At 30.7% G+C, this 13,611-nt stretch overlaps 1 protein-coding gene and 1 long non-coding RNA gene across 2 annotated transcripts; both read right to left on the bottom strand.

Moving 5' to 3' along the window:
• Positions 1 to 737: 737 nt before the first annotated feature.
• On the bottom strand, positions 738 to 2,855 carry LOC111713356 (uncharacterized). Its single transcript, XR_002767676.1, has 4 exons — positions 2,814 to 2,855; positions 2,598 to 2,664; positions 1,587 to 1,648; positions 738 to 750 (listed from the first exon to the last, which is right to left on the bottom strand). It is a non-coding gene; the product is annotated as an uncharacterized LOC111713356 (long non-coding RNA).
• Positions 2,856 to 6,591: 3,736 nt separating this feature from the next.
• LOC111713355 (uncharacterized) lies at positions 6,592 to 13,333 on the bottom strand (the record flags this gene model as incomplete). The annotated part of the gene is made up of 5 exons (XM_023488207.1): positions 6,592 to 6,605; positions 6,647 to 6,708; positions 9,319 to 9,396; positions 9,956 to 10,024; positions 13,201 to 13,333. Coding segments are annotated over 5 exons (356 nt in total), but the record flags the coding sequence as incomplete, so codon positions are not given.
• Between the last annotated feature and the right edge of the window lie 278 nt (positions 13,334 to 13,611).

The raw sequence follows: 13,611 nt of genomic DNA, 5'->3' as shown, positions 1-13,611 counted from the left end.
CTCAATCCCGTAATGTTTATTTTAATTACAAGGGAACAATATGTTTTTATTTTCTATTTTGTTCATCTTTTACCTTAACAACAAATCTTGTTTCGTGACGTAAGTGCTTAAATACTTCAACATTAACATTGATATGAATTCGAGTAATTGTCTTAAAACTGCAGAATATGTTCCGAAAATGCGACAAAAGCTGAAATGCAGTAATTGTTTCAAAATAGGTATATGTTCGAAATGGAAAGCAAGTTTAAAGTTGTCATTTCTTGCTCCGACAAATAGTTTCTTATAAATAGATGGTGTAGTTTTGTTAAACTCGGCATAGATTTAAAGATATATACTCTTGAAGGCCAAGTGTTAGTTTTGGAACTAAGGAATTGAGTTTTTGCCACAACCTCAAATTTTCTAATTTCTATATCTCTGCAACCAGTGGGTGTAAACCTTTGATATTTCAAACTTAGATTATTTGACCTAACAGAATTAATAGTTTGAAATATCTAAGGTCTACGACATTGGGTTGCCAAGATATAGGGACAAGAAAATTTGAGTTTGTGCCAAAAACTCAGTTCCTTTCCCTGTATTTATTGGACTATTCAAATATATAACTTCTGTCTATTCCACAATTTTATAGATCTCACTGTAGGACTAGAAAGTTAGCGTTTGAGACAAGTGCTCAGTTTCTGTTTAATATTCTAAATTTACATCGTATAAAAAAAGGTTGCAAATTGTAAATTTGTAAATTTGTGCAAATTGTATCTTAATATTTCATTGTTTAAAATTTGGTTCAACAAATATGCATGCCAATTACTTCTCTTATACTGAAGCTAGAAACAAGTTCAATAAAATCAACATGGTAAGGGCTACAAAAATATAAAGCGACTTTGTGAGGTAAAACCAAAAGCTAACGCTAACCTCTAACTATTAAACAATTAGTTTGGAAAAAGTTTCTTTTCTTAATTATTTTTATTGTGTAAATAAAATATTTTTGAAGAAAATTGAAATGTTCAAAACCAAACTGGAGATATTTTGTCAATTGCTTTACGTTTCCTGGGATAATAACAAAAATACCGACAATTTGACACATTAATATACTTTATATAACTTTAGTGAAACTAATTAAAAAAATTCTATTGCAAAGAAAATCTATTATACACATTTGAATTGGTAGTTTCTGAAAATGGAGACCATGTTTAGTTCATTTAAGTTCATATTGAATGAAAAATTGAACAATCTGGTTTAGTTGTTATAAAAATATTATTTTTCAATATTGGAAAAGGGACTATAGGGGAAATTTTGAGTTACCCCGATTAAAACATTAAAACATCTCTGATATAAAACGGTGTCCTTTAAACCTATTTCTGAGTAAAAATAAAAAAAAAATAGATTGTTGTGTCTCTTTCTTTGAAAAGTTTAAAATTCTGAAAAAGTCACTTTTTTACAAAAAAAAAATAGAATATATCATTCATCTTTGATCCAAGGTTTAAAGGGTGTGAGGTTGTAATAGTAAATCGTGCCCCTTGAAATCAAAATCGATTACAGCCACAGCCTCTTTATTATTTAATTAGATTTTTATTGAATTATAAATGTCTTACCTAGATTGCTTCTGTTCATATCAATCAGTTCTAATTTACTTACAAGTTTGCCAGGAAAGGGCCTGAAATATGATTACATATATTAATGTCAAATAACTTATTTTCCTTCATTTAATGTTTTTTTTTTCTTTTTCTTTACAATAATAAACTAATTGTTTAAGAATGGTCTTACTGTAATACTTAAATATTCATTTTTGTTACTTAAATATTCATTTTTGTTAAAGATGACAAACAAATAAATTTGAATTGGATTTTTAAAAAAAAATTCTTTTGATATACAAAATCTTTTTTTGCACCCATTGCAAAAATAACGAAATTGCAATTGCAGGGAATGAGCATTATTTAATTGGACGCATTTGCATGGTGAATTTTTAAAAATTTCCTTTTGTCAGCTTTCCGCATTGTATGCATTGCATAAATGATAAAATGCAGAGGAATTATGTGCAATCCATGCATTGCATGCAAGGGTAAAATATAGAAGGGAAGGAATGTGATAAAAGATAAAAAATGAATAATGCCAAGATCCCACCATTAAATTTTATATTCTTTTTATACAATAGTTCTAGGAAGGATATATATTATTTACATAGATGCCATGACACTTCTTTGTTTGTTTACTTTCAGAAAAGTTTCAGGAATTCATTCGAAAGGGAGGGGAGAGGCGAGGCTGTTGAGGTTCGCCACCATGGATCATGGAAATCTTTGATTTTCAGGGGGTGCTGTCCCCTTCGACATGAAAAGAAAAAATGAAAAGGAAACATTTCGGCCCCCCTGGACGAATTCTTGTATACACTTCCGCATAGTTGGCTTTTGTATGCTTCGCCATAGCTGTAAAGATTCGAAATGCAGCATAATCAATTAAATATTAAATAAATATTAAAAGGGTTTTTGTTTTGGTTGAAAACTTAAATTATGACAAAAGTAACTTTCAAGGATTTTACGATGTTGTTCCTTCAACTTCTTTGGTAAGGGGGGCTCGCACAAACGAAGTATTTATTGCTAAGAAGTTACCTGAAGGATTCAGTTTGAATTATATGCTTGTCTCTCAACCATTGAACACTGGGGGAGGGGTCACCTCCTAAATAAAAATATGATATTCTGGAATTGTAATGTTTTGTTTTTTTAATTGTAAAATATTCAAATTTCAAAACAAATTGTTTTCATGTTTGACAATCCTGTTTTCTGAAACACCTTGTATATCATTTAAGTAGGTAAATTGACAATTACCTAAGACAATGCAGGTTAGAGTTATGTTGTCTCCAATTCTAATCACAGGATCATGTTTCTGTCAGACAAACAAACAAGAAAACACAGATAGAAAAGAAATTGGGAAATAGAGAAAGCTATCTTATTATAAGGGGTAAACCGACCATAAGTTTGACTTTTTTTTGGTTTTGTTTGATAATTGGATGATAAGATAGATAGAAAGATATAAGTTGTTCATACTATTTCTATTGGTTCAGAATAGACAAGAAACACATGACTGAACCCTGATTGGATGAGGCGCAAATGGAATCGGCTTACAAGTGCAGGGCCCCAGTAATGAATACCAAGTTTGTTTGAAATGGAAATATATAGTTTGAAAAATGCATTTTAGACAAGAATTAATTGGAATGCGTACATAGCCTGCCAAGATTCATCTGTACATTTGTTATTCTATCCGTCACCATCAAATTCATGACACGGCATTCAATTTTCTCTCAAAGATGGCTAGGGTAAGGTAATCTGTATATATTGTATACTAACTGAAGGGCCCGGCAGTGCCCCTGGAAAAAAAAAATTTGAAAAAATTAAATAAGAAGTTTTAAAGAAAAAAAATTAAAATTTTTTTTAGCTTATGTTACCCATGAGTGTTCACAAAAAAATTCAGCCCATGCGGTCCAGCCGTTTGGCTAGCTATAGGGGACATACACACGAATGTCTTTTTTATTAAATAGAAGGTTATATCTTTATATACTTTGCTTGACTGTGTGTCTGACTGTTTGTTTTTGTCCAATAAACGGCAAAACGACTGAACCGAACGGGCCCAAATTTAGAACAGTCGATCTCACATGACCCCAGCTAATGTATTATTAAAATTTCAAAATTAGTTACTGACAAAATTCGATTTTCATTAAATTTCGAAAATCCACAATTTTTTTTTTACACATTTCACTATTGAAATAGGAGAAGGGAGCGAAACCCCCTGCAAGCTTTATATTATATGTATCATGCACCAATTTAAAAAAAAAAAAAAACATTTAATACTAATGACTTTACTTTTTGGATGAAAAAAGATGCCCAATTCACTTTAATTCGTCTTGGAGCTGTTTTGTTCAAGTGGTAAAGATGAATTTACTTTTGAGAAAACGACGTCCAATTCCATCTTAAGTTGACTTGAAGCTGAATTGTTTGCGGTGAAGATGAATTTACTTTTCTTCAAGAGTTCTCAAAGGATATAAATAGATTTAAGAGATAAAGGTCCTTCAAACTTTGTTTTTCAGGTTTTTATAATATTGGAGATAATGCATACAACTATTTAGGGCACGTCCTACAGTTGAGAAGAGATTTTGAAGATTTATATTATTTCCATTTATATATTTTTGGGTTTTAAATAAATTCAGTTTTAGTTTTTAAATTATGATTATTTAATAAAAACACGTAGACGTTAAATGGATAAAATACTGATTTTTTGTATTTTATTACATCAGACAAACTTACATCATATTTATTTCAAAATAAATAATTACTTTCAAGGTACTAAAACCCGCTAACTCGATATTCCTTCGGTCAGTGTACATGCAGACCATTACAGCACGCACCGAAATTTTGAAATTTCACCAATAAAACAGAAAATTCCGCAAAATTGCTTTTGTGTTATTGTTTGAACAATAATAAGAACATCAAAGCACCCTATGCTTTGATGTTATTAATATTTTTATTATTCCTTGAGTAATAACACTAAAGGAGTTTTGCGGATGTTCTTGTTATTATCGATGAATTTTCAAAAATGTTCAAATTGTCAAATGTCACACAATGGTGAGTCGGTTAGACCTTCATCAAAACAAAATAACAGAAGGGGAAAACAAAACTACAATCAAAGATGATAGACAGAAGGATAGATAGATAGATAGATAGAGGGATTGATATATAGAGAGATATATAGATAAATAGATTGAAAGTAAGATAGATAGATAGATAGATAGATAGATAGATATATAGATAGATGATCTGCCTGTAAGGTATATATAGATAGATGGATATATAGATAGATATATAGATTTATAGATAGATATATAGATAGATGATCTGCCTGTAAGGTCCAAGTTTATTCTTCTCCAACATTTCATTGTCTGCATAGATTTCTGGACTAATTTTAATTTTTTCAAATCATGAAAATTTAGAAACTTTTTTAAAATTGCAAGCGCAAGAAATTCTTTGACGATTATCACAAAAAGAATGAGAACAAGTGTACTACGAATACATCACGCTGGGCCGTAGTAAATTTGAATTCGGACAGGACCTGCCCAGTTTGTACCGGCCTACCAGATAACAGCGCACAGTACGTCGTACAGTACGTCGCCCTAACCAGACTAACATACGACAGGGGTCAATTTTCTTGGCCTAGTCCATGAGAGGGCTAACTATGAGAACTCTCATGGCATGTTCAGACTTTTTACAGTACCCGGCCTAATTCTGGCCTATTTGACTGACCCCACAATGGCTAAGTCCACCGTGACATATGTAATACATATTCAAAATTATAGCTTTGCTCAAATTATTTTTTGTTCTCTTTAAACTTGTTGAACCCTCTCTTTCTGCAGTCCTTTTAATGTTTCGTTGAATCAAAATGTTAATTTTTGAACAAAATTAAACAGAATTTTATTTTTAATTATTTCCTTTTTCCTACAGCTCTAATCTTACTCCATTAATTAAATCTGTTTTGCATTTGTTTCTCATTTAAACCTGTTTTAATTTTTTATCTGGTTCTATCTGGTTCTATCTGGTTCTATCAGGTTCTATCTGGTTCTATCTGATTCTATCTGCTTCTATTTGGTTCTATCTGGTTCTATCTGGTTCTATTTGGTTATATCTGGTTATACTTGGTTCTATCTGGTTCTATCTGGTTCTATCTGGTTCATCTGGTTCTATCTGGTTTTATCTGGTTCTATCTGGTTCTATCTGGTTCTATCTGGTTCTATCTGGTTCTATCTGGTTCTATCTGGTTCTATTTGGTTCTATCTGGTTCCATCTGGTTCTATTTGGTTCTATCTGGTTCTATTTGGTTCTATCTGGTTCTATTTGGTTTTATCTGGTTCTTTCTGGTTCTATCTGGTTCTCTCTGGTTCTATCTGGTTCTATCTGGTTCTATGTGGTTCTATCTGGTTCTATCTGGTTCATTCTGGTTAAAAAACTGTGTCTGATATCGATCCAGGATGAATTAATGGGAAACACAAAAAATAAAGATATTCTTAACCCTGTGAAGTCTGGAGGTCTGAATCTATGTAAAGCCTAGGGAGGTGTTCCACCCCCTCCTCCTAACTCAGATAAAGGCCTTATAGTTAAGGTATAAGGTTGCCTAAGTTTTCGAGGCTAGCTCATTGAGAAAAAAATTAGATCGCTGACTTTAAAAGTTTGGGTGTGAGGCAGGCCTGACAAAAATATCAAACGCCCCCCCCCCTTTTCTTCGTCAAGCTAAAGTAACATGCATGAAAGATTAAAATTTTAATTGTTTAACTCCTCTTATTGAAGAGATTTTGAAAGGAAGAACACGTTTTGCATTACTAACATGTAATCGAATAAATACGATTTTTTCTCTAAACATATGGATAAACTTAAGACTTGAGGAGCTACGATGTCACAAAGCCGTACCAGCAACGTCACACAAATTTGAACTTCTCCTGCTGACTAGTTTCCAGTGCCCCAGCCTGTTTAGGGTAAATGTTATCCTTGATGACACAAAGGTAAAAGAACTATTGTGAATTAAACAATTAGACAATTAGACAAAAATATAACACTAGAAACTCTATGTGGAGTCTCCTGGAGAAAATTTACTACAATTTTACTTTAAATGTATTTACCTATGACACGAAGAAAAACTGTCTGAATAAAAGTGGGTTGTTGTTCAAAATCAACTCTGCATCTGAAACAAATTTAAAAACATTAAACAGCAAATAATTTGCAATAAATGGGAAAAATGCATACTTAATTTAGCATACAATTGGAAACCAATAATATCAATACTTTCTGCATACAACAAGTTTATGCAAAATATTTTGCAAATATTTGCCTGTATTCCTGTACTTCTGACACATTTTTAAAAGCTGGGGTTCAGAAATTAATTTTAACGCAAAGCTAGAAAAATTTATTTTTTTATCATTTATAAATAGTTCGTGAGCAAATCGTTTTGACGTTTATTGGATACAAACAGACAGACAGACAGACAAGCCAAATTTATATATAGATGACAAGTTAACATAATAAAATGGCTGGAGAAATACAATTCGCAGTATTGCGGTTTATAACGTAAATCTGATAATACAAATTTTACATTAACAACAAATAATCCATTGGGAATTAATGTATTTTTCATAACTTGAATGAAATGTACAAACTTAAATTATTTGATCTCACGTAATTGAGAGTTAAAAATAAGGTGTAGGGGTTAGAAAACAGATTTTGTGGCAAAAACTTAATTCCTCTGAAGAAAATAATTTGGATAAAAAAATACAGATAAATGAATTCAGATAAAATAAATTTTGAAAAAAAGAAAATTTTGGATATAAGATAAAAAGATACAGATAATTATGAAGGACTAGGATAAAAAAAACCTTTTCGACAGGAAAATATTGTATTTTGAACCTCCAGTGAGAGACTATTATGATATTACAGAACCGCTTTTTGTTGTGTAATGTAGGACAGTCATTAGTGCTGTAGACAAATGTTTGACGAAGAACAGAAAAACATTTCCTCAAATGGAAACATCTAACTGAACAGTGTCCTCATAGTTTTACAAAAATACAGATCTCTAACGAAATATATGACAGAAGAGCTGTGTTGTCAAAAGAAAAATATAAAATATAAAAAATAATCGTAAAAATCCTGGTTTAAACTAATTAATTAAATTCTATTTAGCGCAAACTGAACAATTTATAAATGCCAATTCATCTTTTCAGGAGTGACCCCAAATGAGTGATTCACAACAATACCTCCTGTAACGGATAAATAATTATAAAGATATCGTCGTTTTTTTATTTTGAAAAAATTAAAGCTCTCCCAATTGACTTTATTGTCTCGGCTCCATAAATCCACTTAATCAGAGAACTGGATCCATCGAAACTAATCCAATTTAAATCCAGGCAAAGCTTTAAAGGATACCGTTGTGAATGGAACTCTTCAAAGAGAGGGTAACTTAATGTTTATTCAACAGTACTTTTAACCCATAAAGGCGGGGCAGGGGGTCTAAATCTATGTATAGCCTGGGGGGGCGTAGGCCTTAGAGAATAATTATAGGGTTGAAATGCATATTCATAGCCCAATTGTTCATGGCAAGCTCAAAGAAAAAAAATTAGACCAATAACCTTAATAGTTTGGGTGCTGGGGAGGGTGGGAAAAAATGCCTGAAAAAGGGTAAAAAAATGAAAAATATATTTTTGTTTTGTTTTAAACAAATATCAAAGTGTGACACATGTTTCTACATGCATTTCTGTAGCTTTAGTCACAAACAAGTTATGTGCTATTTTAGATTTTTTTTCACATACTGGACTTTTTTTCCGCCCTGTACCCTACACTATAAATCCAAAAAATATTTTTTAACAAAAAAATCCTTTAAATTATTATTCATTAAAAGTCACAAAATCTCACGGCGATAGTGTCAAAAATGAGAGTGCTAGGACAAAAAACAAAAGGAGGGGGGGACGCTAAACGCCCGCCCCCAAGCCTGTTTAGAGTTAAGTTTTAACATTTTTTAGAAATACAAGCTTAAGGTGTAATAGATATCGGAGCCAAATAAAACTGCAAATAGATACTAGAGGAACTAGAGTAACAAGAGAAACTGGAGAGAAAAACAAGTTTAATGTTTTCCAAGAATTGGTGCAAATTATTAATTGTGCTATTTCGAATGATAAGCATGCAAGCAGAGAAATTACACAATTTAAGTTGAGAAAAAAATTGATTTTTTTATACATGGACAGCAATTTTCAAAAAAGGACTTTTTCAACAAGTTCATACACTAACTCTGCTGCACAGTGTTTACGCTGTACCCTTTATTATTCGTTTATCCTCTAGCTGTACTCCTTTTTACTGCTGTACCTGTACTTTGTATACATTTCAAGCTGTACCACTGTACTCTTTTTTACTGATGTACCTGTACTTTGTATACATTTCCAGCTGTACCACTGTACTCTTTATAACTGCTGTACCTGTACTTTGTATACATTTCCAGCTGTACACTGTACTCTTTATTACTGCTGTACCTGTACTTTGTATATATTTACAGCTGTACACTGTACTCTTTATTACTGCTGTACCTGTACTTTGTATATATTTACAGCTGTACCACTGTACTCTTTATTACTGCTGTAACTGTACTTTTCATAAATTCTCTAGCTGTACCCACTGTACTCTTTAGTACTGCTGTACCTGTACTTTGTATACGTTTCCAGCTGTACCACTGTACTCTTTATTAATGCTGTACCTGTACTTTGCATAAATTCTCTAGATGTACCCACTGTACTCTTTATTAATTCTGTACCTGTACTCTGACATATCCTCTAGCTGTACACCCTGTACCACTAAGTGGGCCATTTCTGAGCTTGTTTGGAAGAAACTCCTTCATATATTATTAAATCAATATAAATAAAAATTATTTTTTTTTAAAGAATACTTTTAACGAACTTTAAATATAGAACAGAATGTAAGATATAATATTTAAGTATTAATTAATTTTTTTGGGCTCTGTAGCTATTGATCAAAAATTATTTATTTTGCTTTACACAATTTCTTACATCAAAGGTCAAACAGTCAATATAAAACAGACCATACTACCAAGAGATCACATAAATTCGAAATGCATAGTTCCGTTGATTTTAACAAGGGTTTCTATGTGCAAAACAAATTTTATTTAATTTCAGAAAAGTTTGTCAAATTTTGTTGAAAATTGATAATAATAATAATGAAAAATATATTTAAAAGTTAATTTATCAAAAAAATTGCCTTTGAGGAAACGGAAACCATAATGTGAACAGATTAAGGACTTATTTTCCTTCAAATTGAAAGTTTTTGTTGTGAGTGCCAAGTTTAGACGTTGTCTATTGTTCAAAAGTTTCAACCAGAGATCATTAAAGACAACAATGATATTTTTTTTGAAAAACTATCAATTTAATATTTTCCTGTTAGCTATTTCTATTTTAGGATCCGTCCAATGAACCGGATTTGTCGAGTTCTTCGTTCTGTCATATCTGAAAATAGAAATAAAACATTTTATATCCTGATAAAAAGAACTATATCCAGAATATCCTGTATTTTAAACTGGGTACACTCCACCATTTTGTATGCTTATAATTTACAGCTTATTATGGTCTTTCTAATTTCCTTGATAAAGTTTTACAATAAAAATATAAAGAAAAATACATGAACAAAGTTTTTAACAAATGTGTATTTGTGAACAATCTCAAAGTTTGCAAAAATCTGCAAAAATGTTGCAGTTTTCTATATAAGCAAGTGCTTGCTAGGGATTTACTAAGTATATTACCCACAATGTAATGGTAAACTTTTCAGACTTATATCCGTTAAGTAAAAAACAAAGCTTTAAGGGAGTGGCCGGCTATGTAAAGTAGTTGAACTGAGTATGCAGTCTTGTGGAAAACTTCTTTCGGATTCATTTGAGACATATTAAACTTTTTAAAGATCTGTAAATCCTGAGTTTGACCGCAAATTTGACGTTCAAAACTCCTACTTTGGGGGTGAATACGTTTTTTTTCATAAGAATATACGTTAGAGGGCGATTAATTAAAATAATTTTAAGCCGTCACTAAAGCCTTGATTATCATAGATATGTATGTATATATAGCTGTATTGTAATGTATATATGCACTAATATTAATCTTCATGTTTCCTGACTAAACCTAAACAAAAAATATATAATTTCCGCATTCACTGTTTTGTGCAAACATCAGCACTATATTGATAATAATAGTTATGATTATGTTTCTTAGTTCTAATCCCTTCTATTGAGAGTAGCTTAGCTAAATAATCTGCTGAAAGCTAAGTCGGTTCCTTAATGGGATACCGTCGCGGATTACAAATATTTATTAAACCAAAGAAAGTAATTATATCACAAGAACAATAATTTCGTCTTGAAAAAAGGATTTTGAATCATTGATCTCAATCGTATGCAGACTTGCGGATTAGTTTAAACAACTTCGATAGATCGTAGGGGTCACATCCTGCATGAGTAATTTAATATAGGAATTAAGCATTGATCCTTAAATATAAAACTGTGCCCACATTTGATATCGAGATCAAGCTTTCAAGATTAACGATACTTTACAAAACTTCCGATCTTAGCAAATTATTATTTTAATGTAATGGTGTCAACGATATATCAAAGGGTTACTCTATTAAGTTGCAATTGAGAATGAGAGGATTAGAGTATGAAGCATGTAATCATGCAACATAAAAACTCTTTTTTAGCAAATATTTTTTTACGTGTATCATTGCTTGTACGTGCGGGCAAAATTGATTCTATAGGTTCACATCAAAAAGACCTCGGTTTCATGGTTTAACTTCTAAATTTACTTAACTTTAAAAAAAAATAAATTCAAACTACCACACTAACTTCCACCCCCCTTGCATAACAACGTTGCGCAGTAATTGAAATATATAACCGCATATTTTTGAACCAGTTTTGACATGAAACAAGTTTAATTCAAACGAAACGAAAAAACAATTATAGTGCTAGTCCATTATGGAAAATATATTTATTGGATCCAATTATTGAAAATCTTTAAATGTTTTTATTTATGTTCCACGTCTTTCAAAGTACAACGAAAATGGCGAAAACATCGTTATAAACATTTTACATTCTATTCATTTTATGGATGGGGATATTTTTTTATTTTCTATATCTATTTAATTTCTTCAGTTTTCATTATTGTTAAATATTTAAGGATATAATTTCAACAACATTTAAGAATAAAGTCTAAAAAATCACAAATGATAATGTTAAAATTACACTTATTATAAACAGATGTTGTTTATCCAATCATTCACATTTTTATTTATATACATTGAGACCCATACAACTGTGAAAAAGTAAGACGACAATTAGGATTATTATGTATATTTGATGTTGTAACTTTAATAAGAACCTTTTATTAAAATACACAACACAGTGTTAACCCTTTGATTTTTTTTAATAATTCATGTTATAAAAATATTTACGTTGTTGTTTTAATAAAATTTTGAAGAAGAAGAAGTTTGACTTTAAAAATCAAACTTTAGTCTAACTGTTCAGTCTTCCTATGTTAGAATTTAATGAAACTTTTGTGTTCTTCATCACTTATGACCACTTTATAGTAAATTTCATTATAGCACGGCAAAACATAATATTCATGTTATAGACAATCATTATGGTTCTCACTTTCTTTTTTTAAAGGAATATAAAATATGCCTAGAGTTGATAAAGTTGTGTAAGAGAAGGAAAAACTAGGAAAAAGTTGCGAAACTAGAAGCAACAAAACTTTTGCAATAAGGGAACAATTTCTAAAAGAAATATAATAATAAAACAACAACAAAGAATTGAGGGAAAAAAGTAATTTCATAAATTGTTTCTTTTAGAAAAAAAATATTATTTTGCAATAAAATTATGCTGATTGTTTAGAATTGCACTTTTTTCATGATACTTTTTGATTTTCGGGATTAAACTAAAATGTCGAAATAACCAGGTTGCAATAAAATATTAACAAAACCTGTCTCCCTTTTTAGTTTTTCATATTTTAGTAAGTATTTTTCGTTACAAAATGAAAAATAAAGAATTGAATTTTACTTGACAATTTGTTTTTCCAATATTGAAACCTTAGTTTTGCCAGAGACAAAAACTGAAATATTTTGCTAAATTCACGATAAAATATGGAATAAATTTGTCATTTTTAAACAGATACAGAAATTTAAAAGAAATCTGTGTTTTGTTATGAAGTTAGGTTAATTCAGTGTGTTTCTTGTATATACATTTTAGGTGTTTCTCTAAAAAAAAATGTTATAATATCCAAAATATTGTGATAAAGGCTTAATATTCCTAGCTGAACAATGCCTTGGCCTTGTCAATTTGTTTACTTAATTTGGTTTGTTTACAATCAGATAATTTTTAGACCTGTCTCCTGTATACGTAAAGTAACATTCATCAACCCTGCCCCGGAGCAAAGATTTGGATAAAATTTAGTTCTTTGCTCATAAAAATTGGATCTGATTCTAAAACTTCAAGACTACAAGAAAAACTAAAAGATATAAAGAACAAAAACTATTTTGGCGTGATTGTTTAATTACAATCAAAGTAACTCACAATTTAAAGAAATAGACCATAAACATTTTTGTCTTATAAAATATCCTTTTTTGAGGAGTTCAATATGCTACTTACGTGTAGAAAGGTGTCAGAGAATCATTTTTAAACCAGAGAACCAATGTAGTTCTATCAGCAGGTAAGGATGGAGTAATATTACAGGGTAGTTCTACAGCTCTCTCCAGATACACCTCTCGGTACAGAACTATATCTAAACAGTAAATATATATTTAAAGTTGTAACCACTGTTATGGTGTTTGTTTGTTTGTCCGATCTGAACTCATAAACCCCTTGACCGATAAGACTTAAATTTTGATTTAAATTTGACCATGGGAATTTTCTTAGTTTGGTTTTGAGATTCTTAGTTTAGTGGGTCCACTTTTAACAAGAAAAATATCTAAAATCGTAATTTACGACAAAAGACGGACGGGCGGACGACGGTGGAAATAACTTTAACTCTCTTGGGCAACGTTGGGTTCATTTTTTAAT

The sequence above is a fragment of the Eurytemora carolleeae genome, unplaced genomic scaffold (genome assembly GCF_000591075.1).
Source record: "Eurytemora carolleeae unplaced genomic scaffold, Eaff_2.0 scaffold1413, whole genome shotgun sequence".
Lineage (NCBI taxonomy): Eukaryota > Metazoa > Arthropoda > Copepoda > Calanoida > Temoridae > Eurytemora > Eurytemora carolleeae.
The sequence above is the reverse complement of the archived record's forward strand: the minus strand, read 5'-3'. Positions and strand labels throughout refer to the sequence as shown.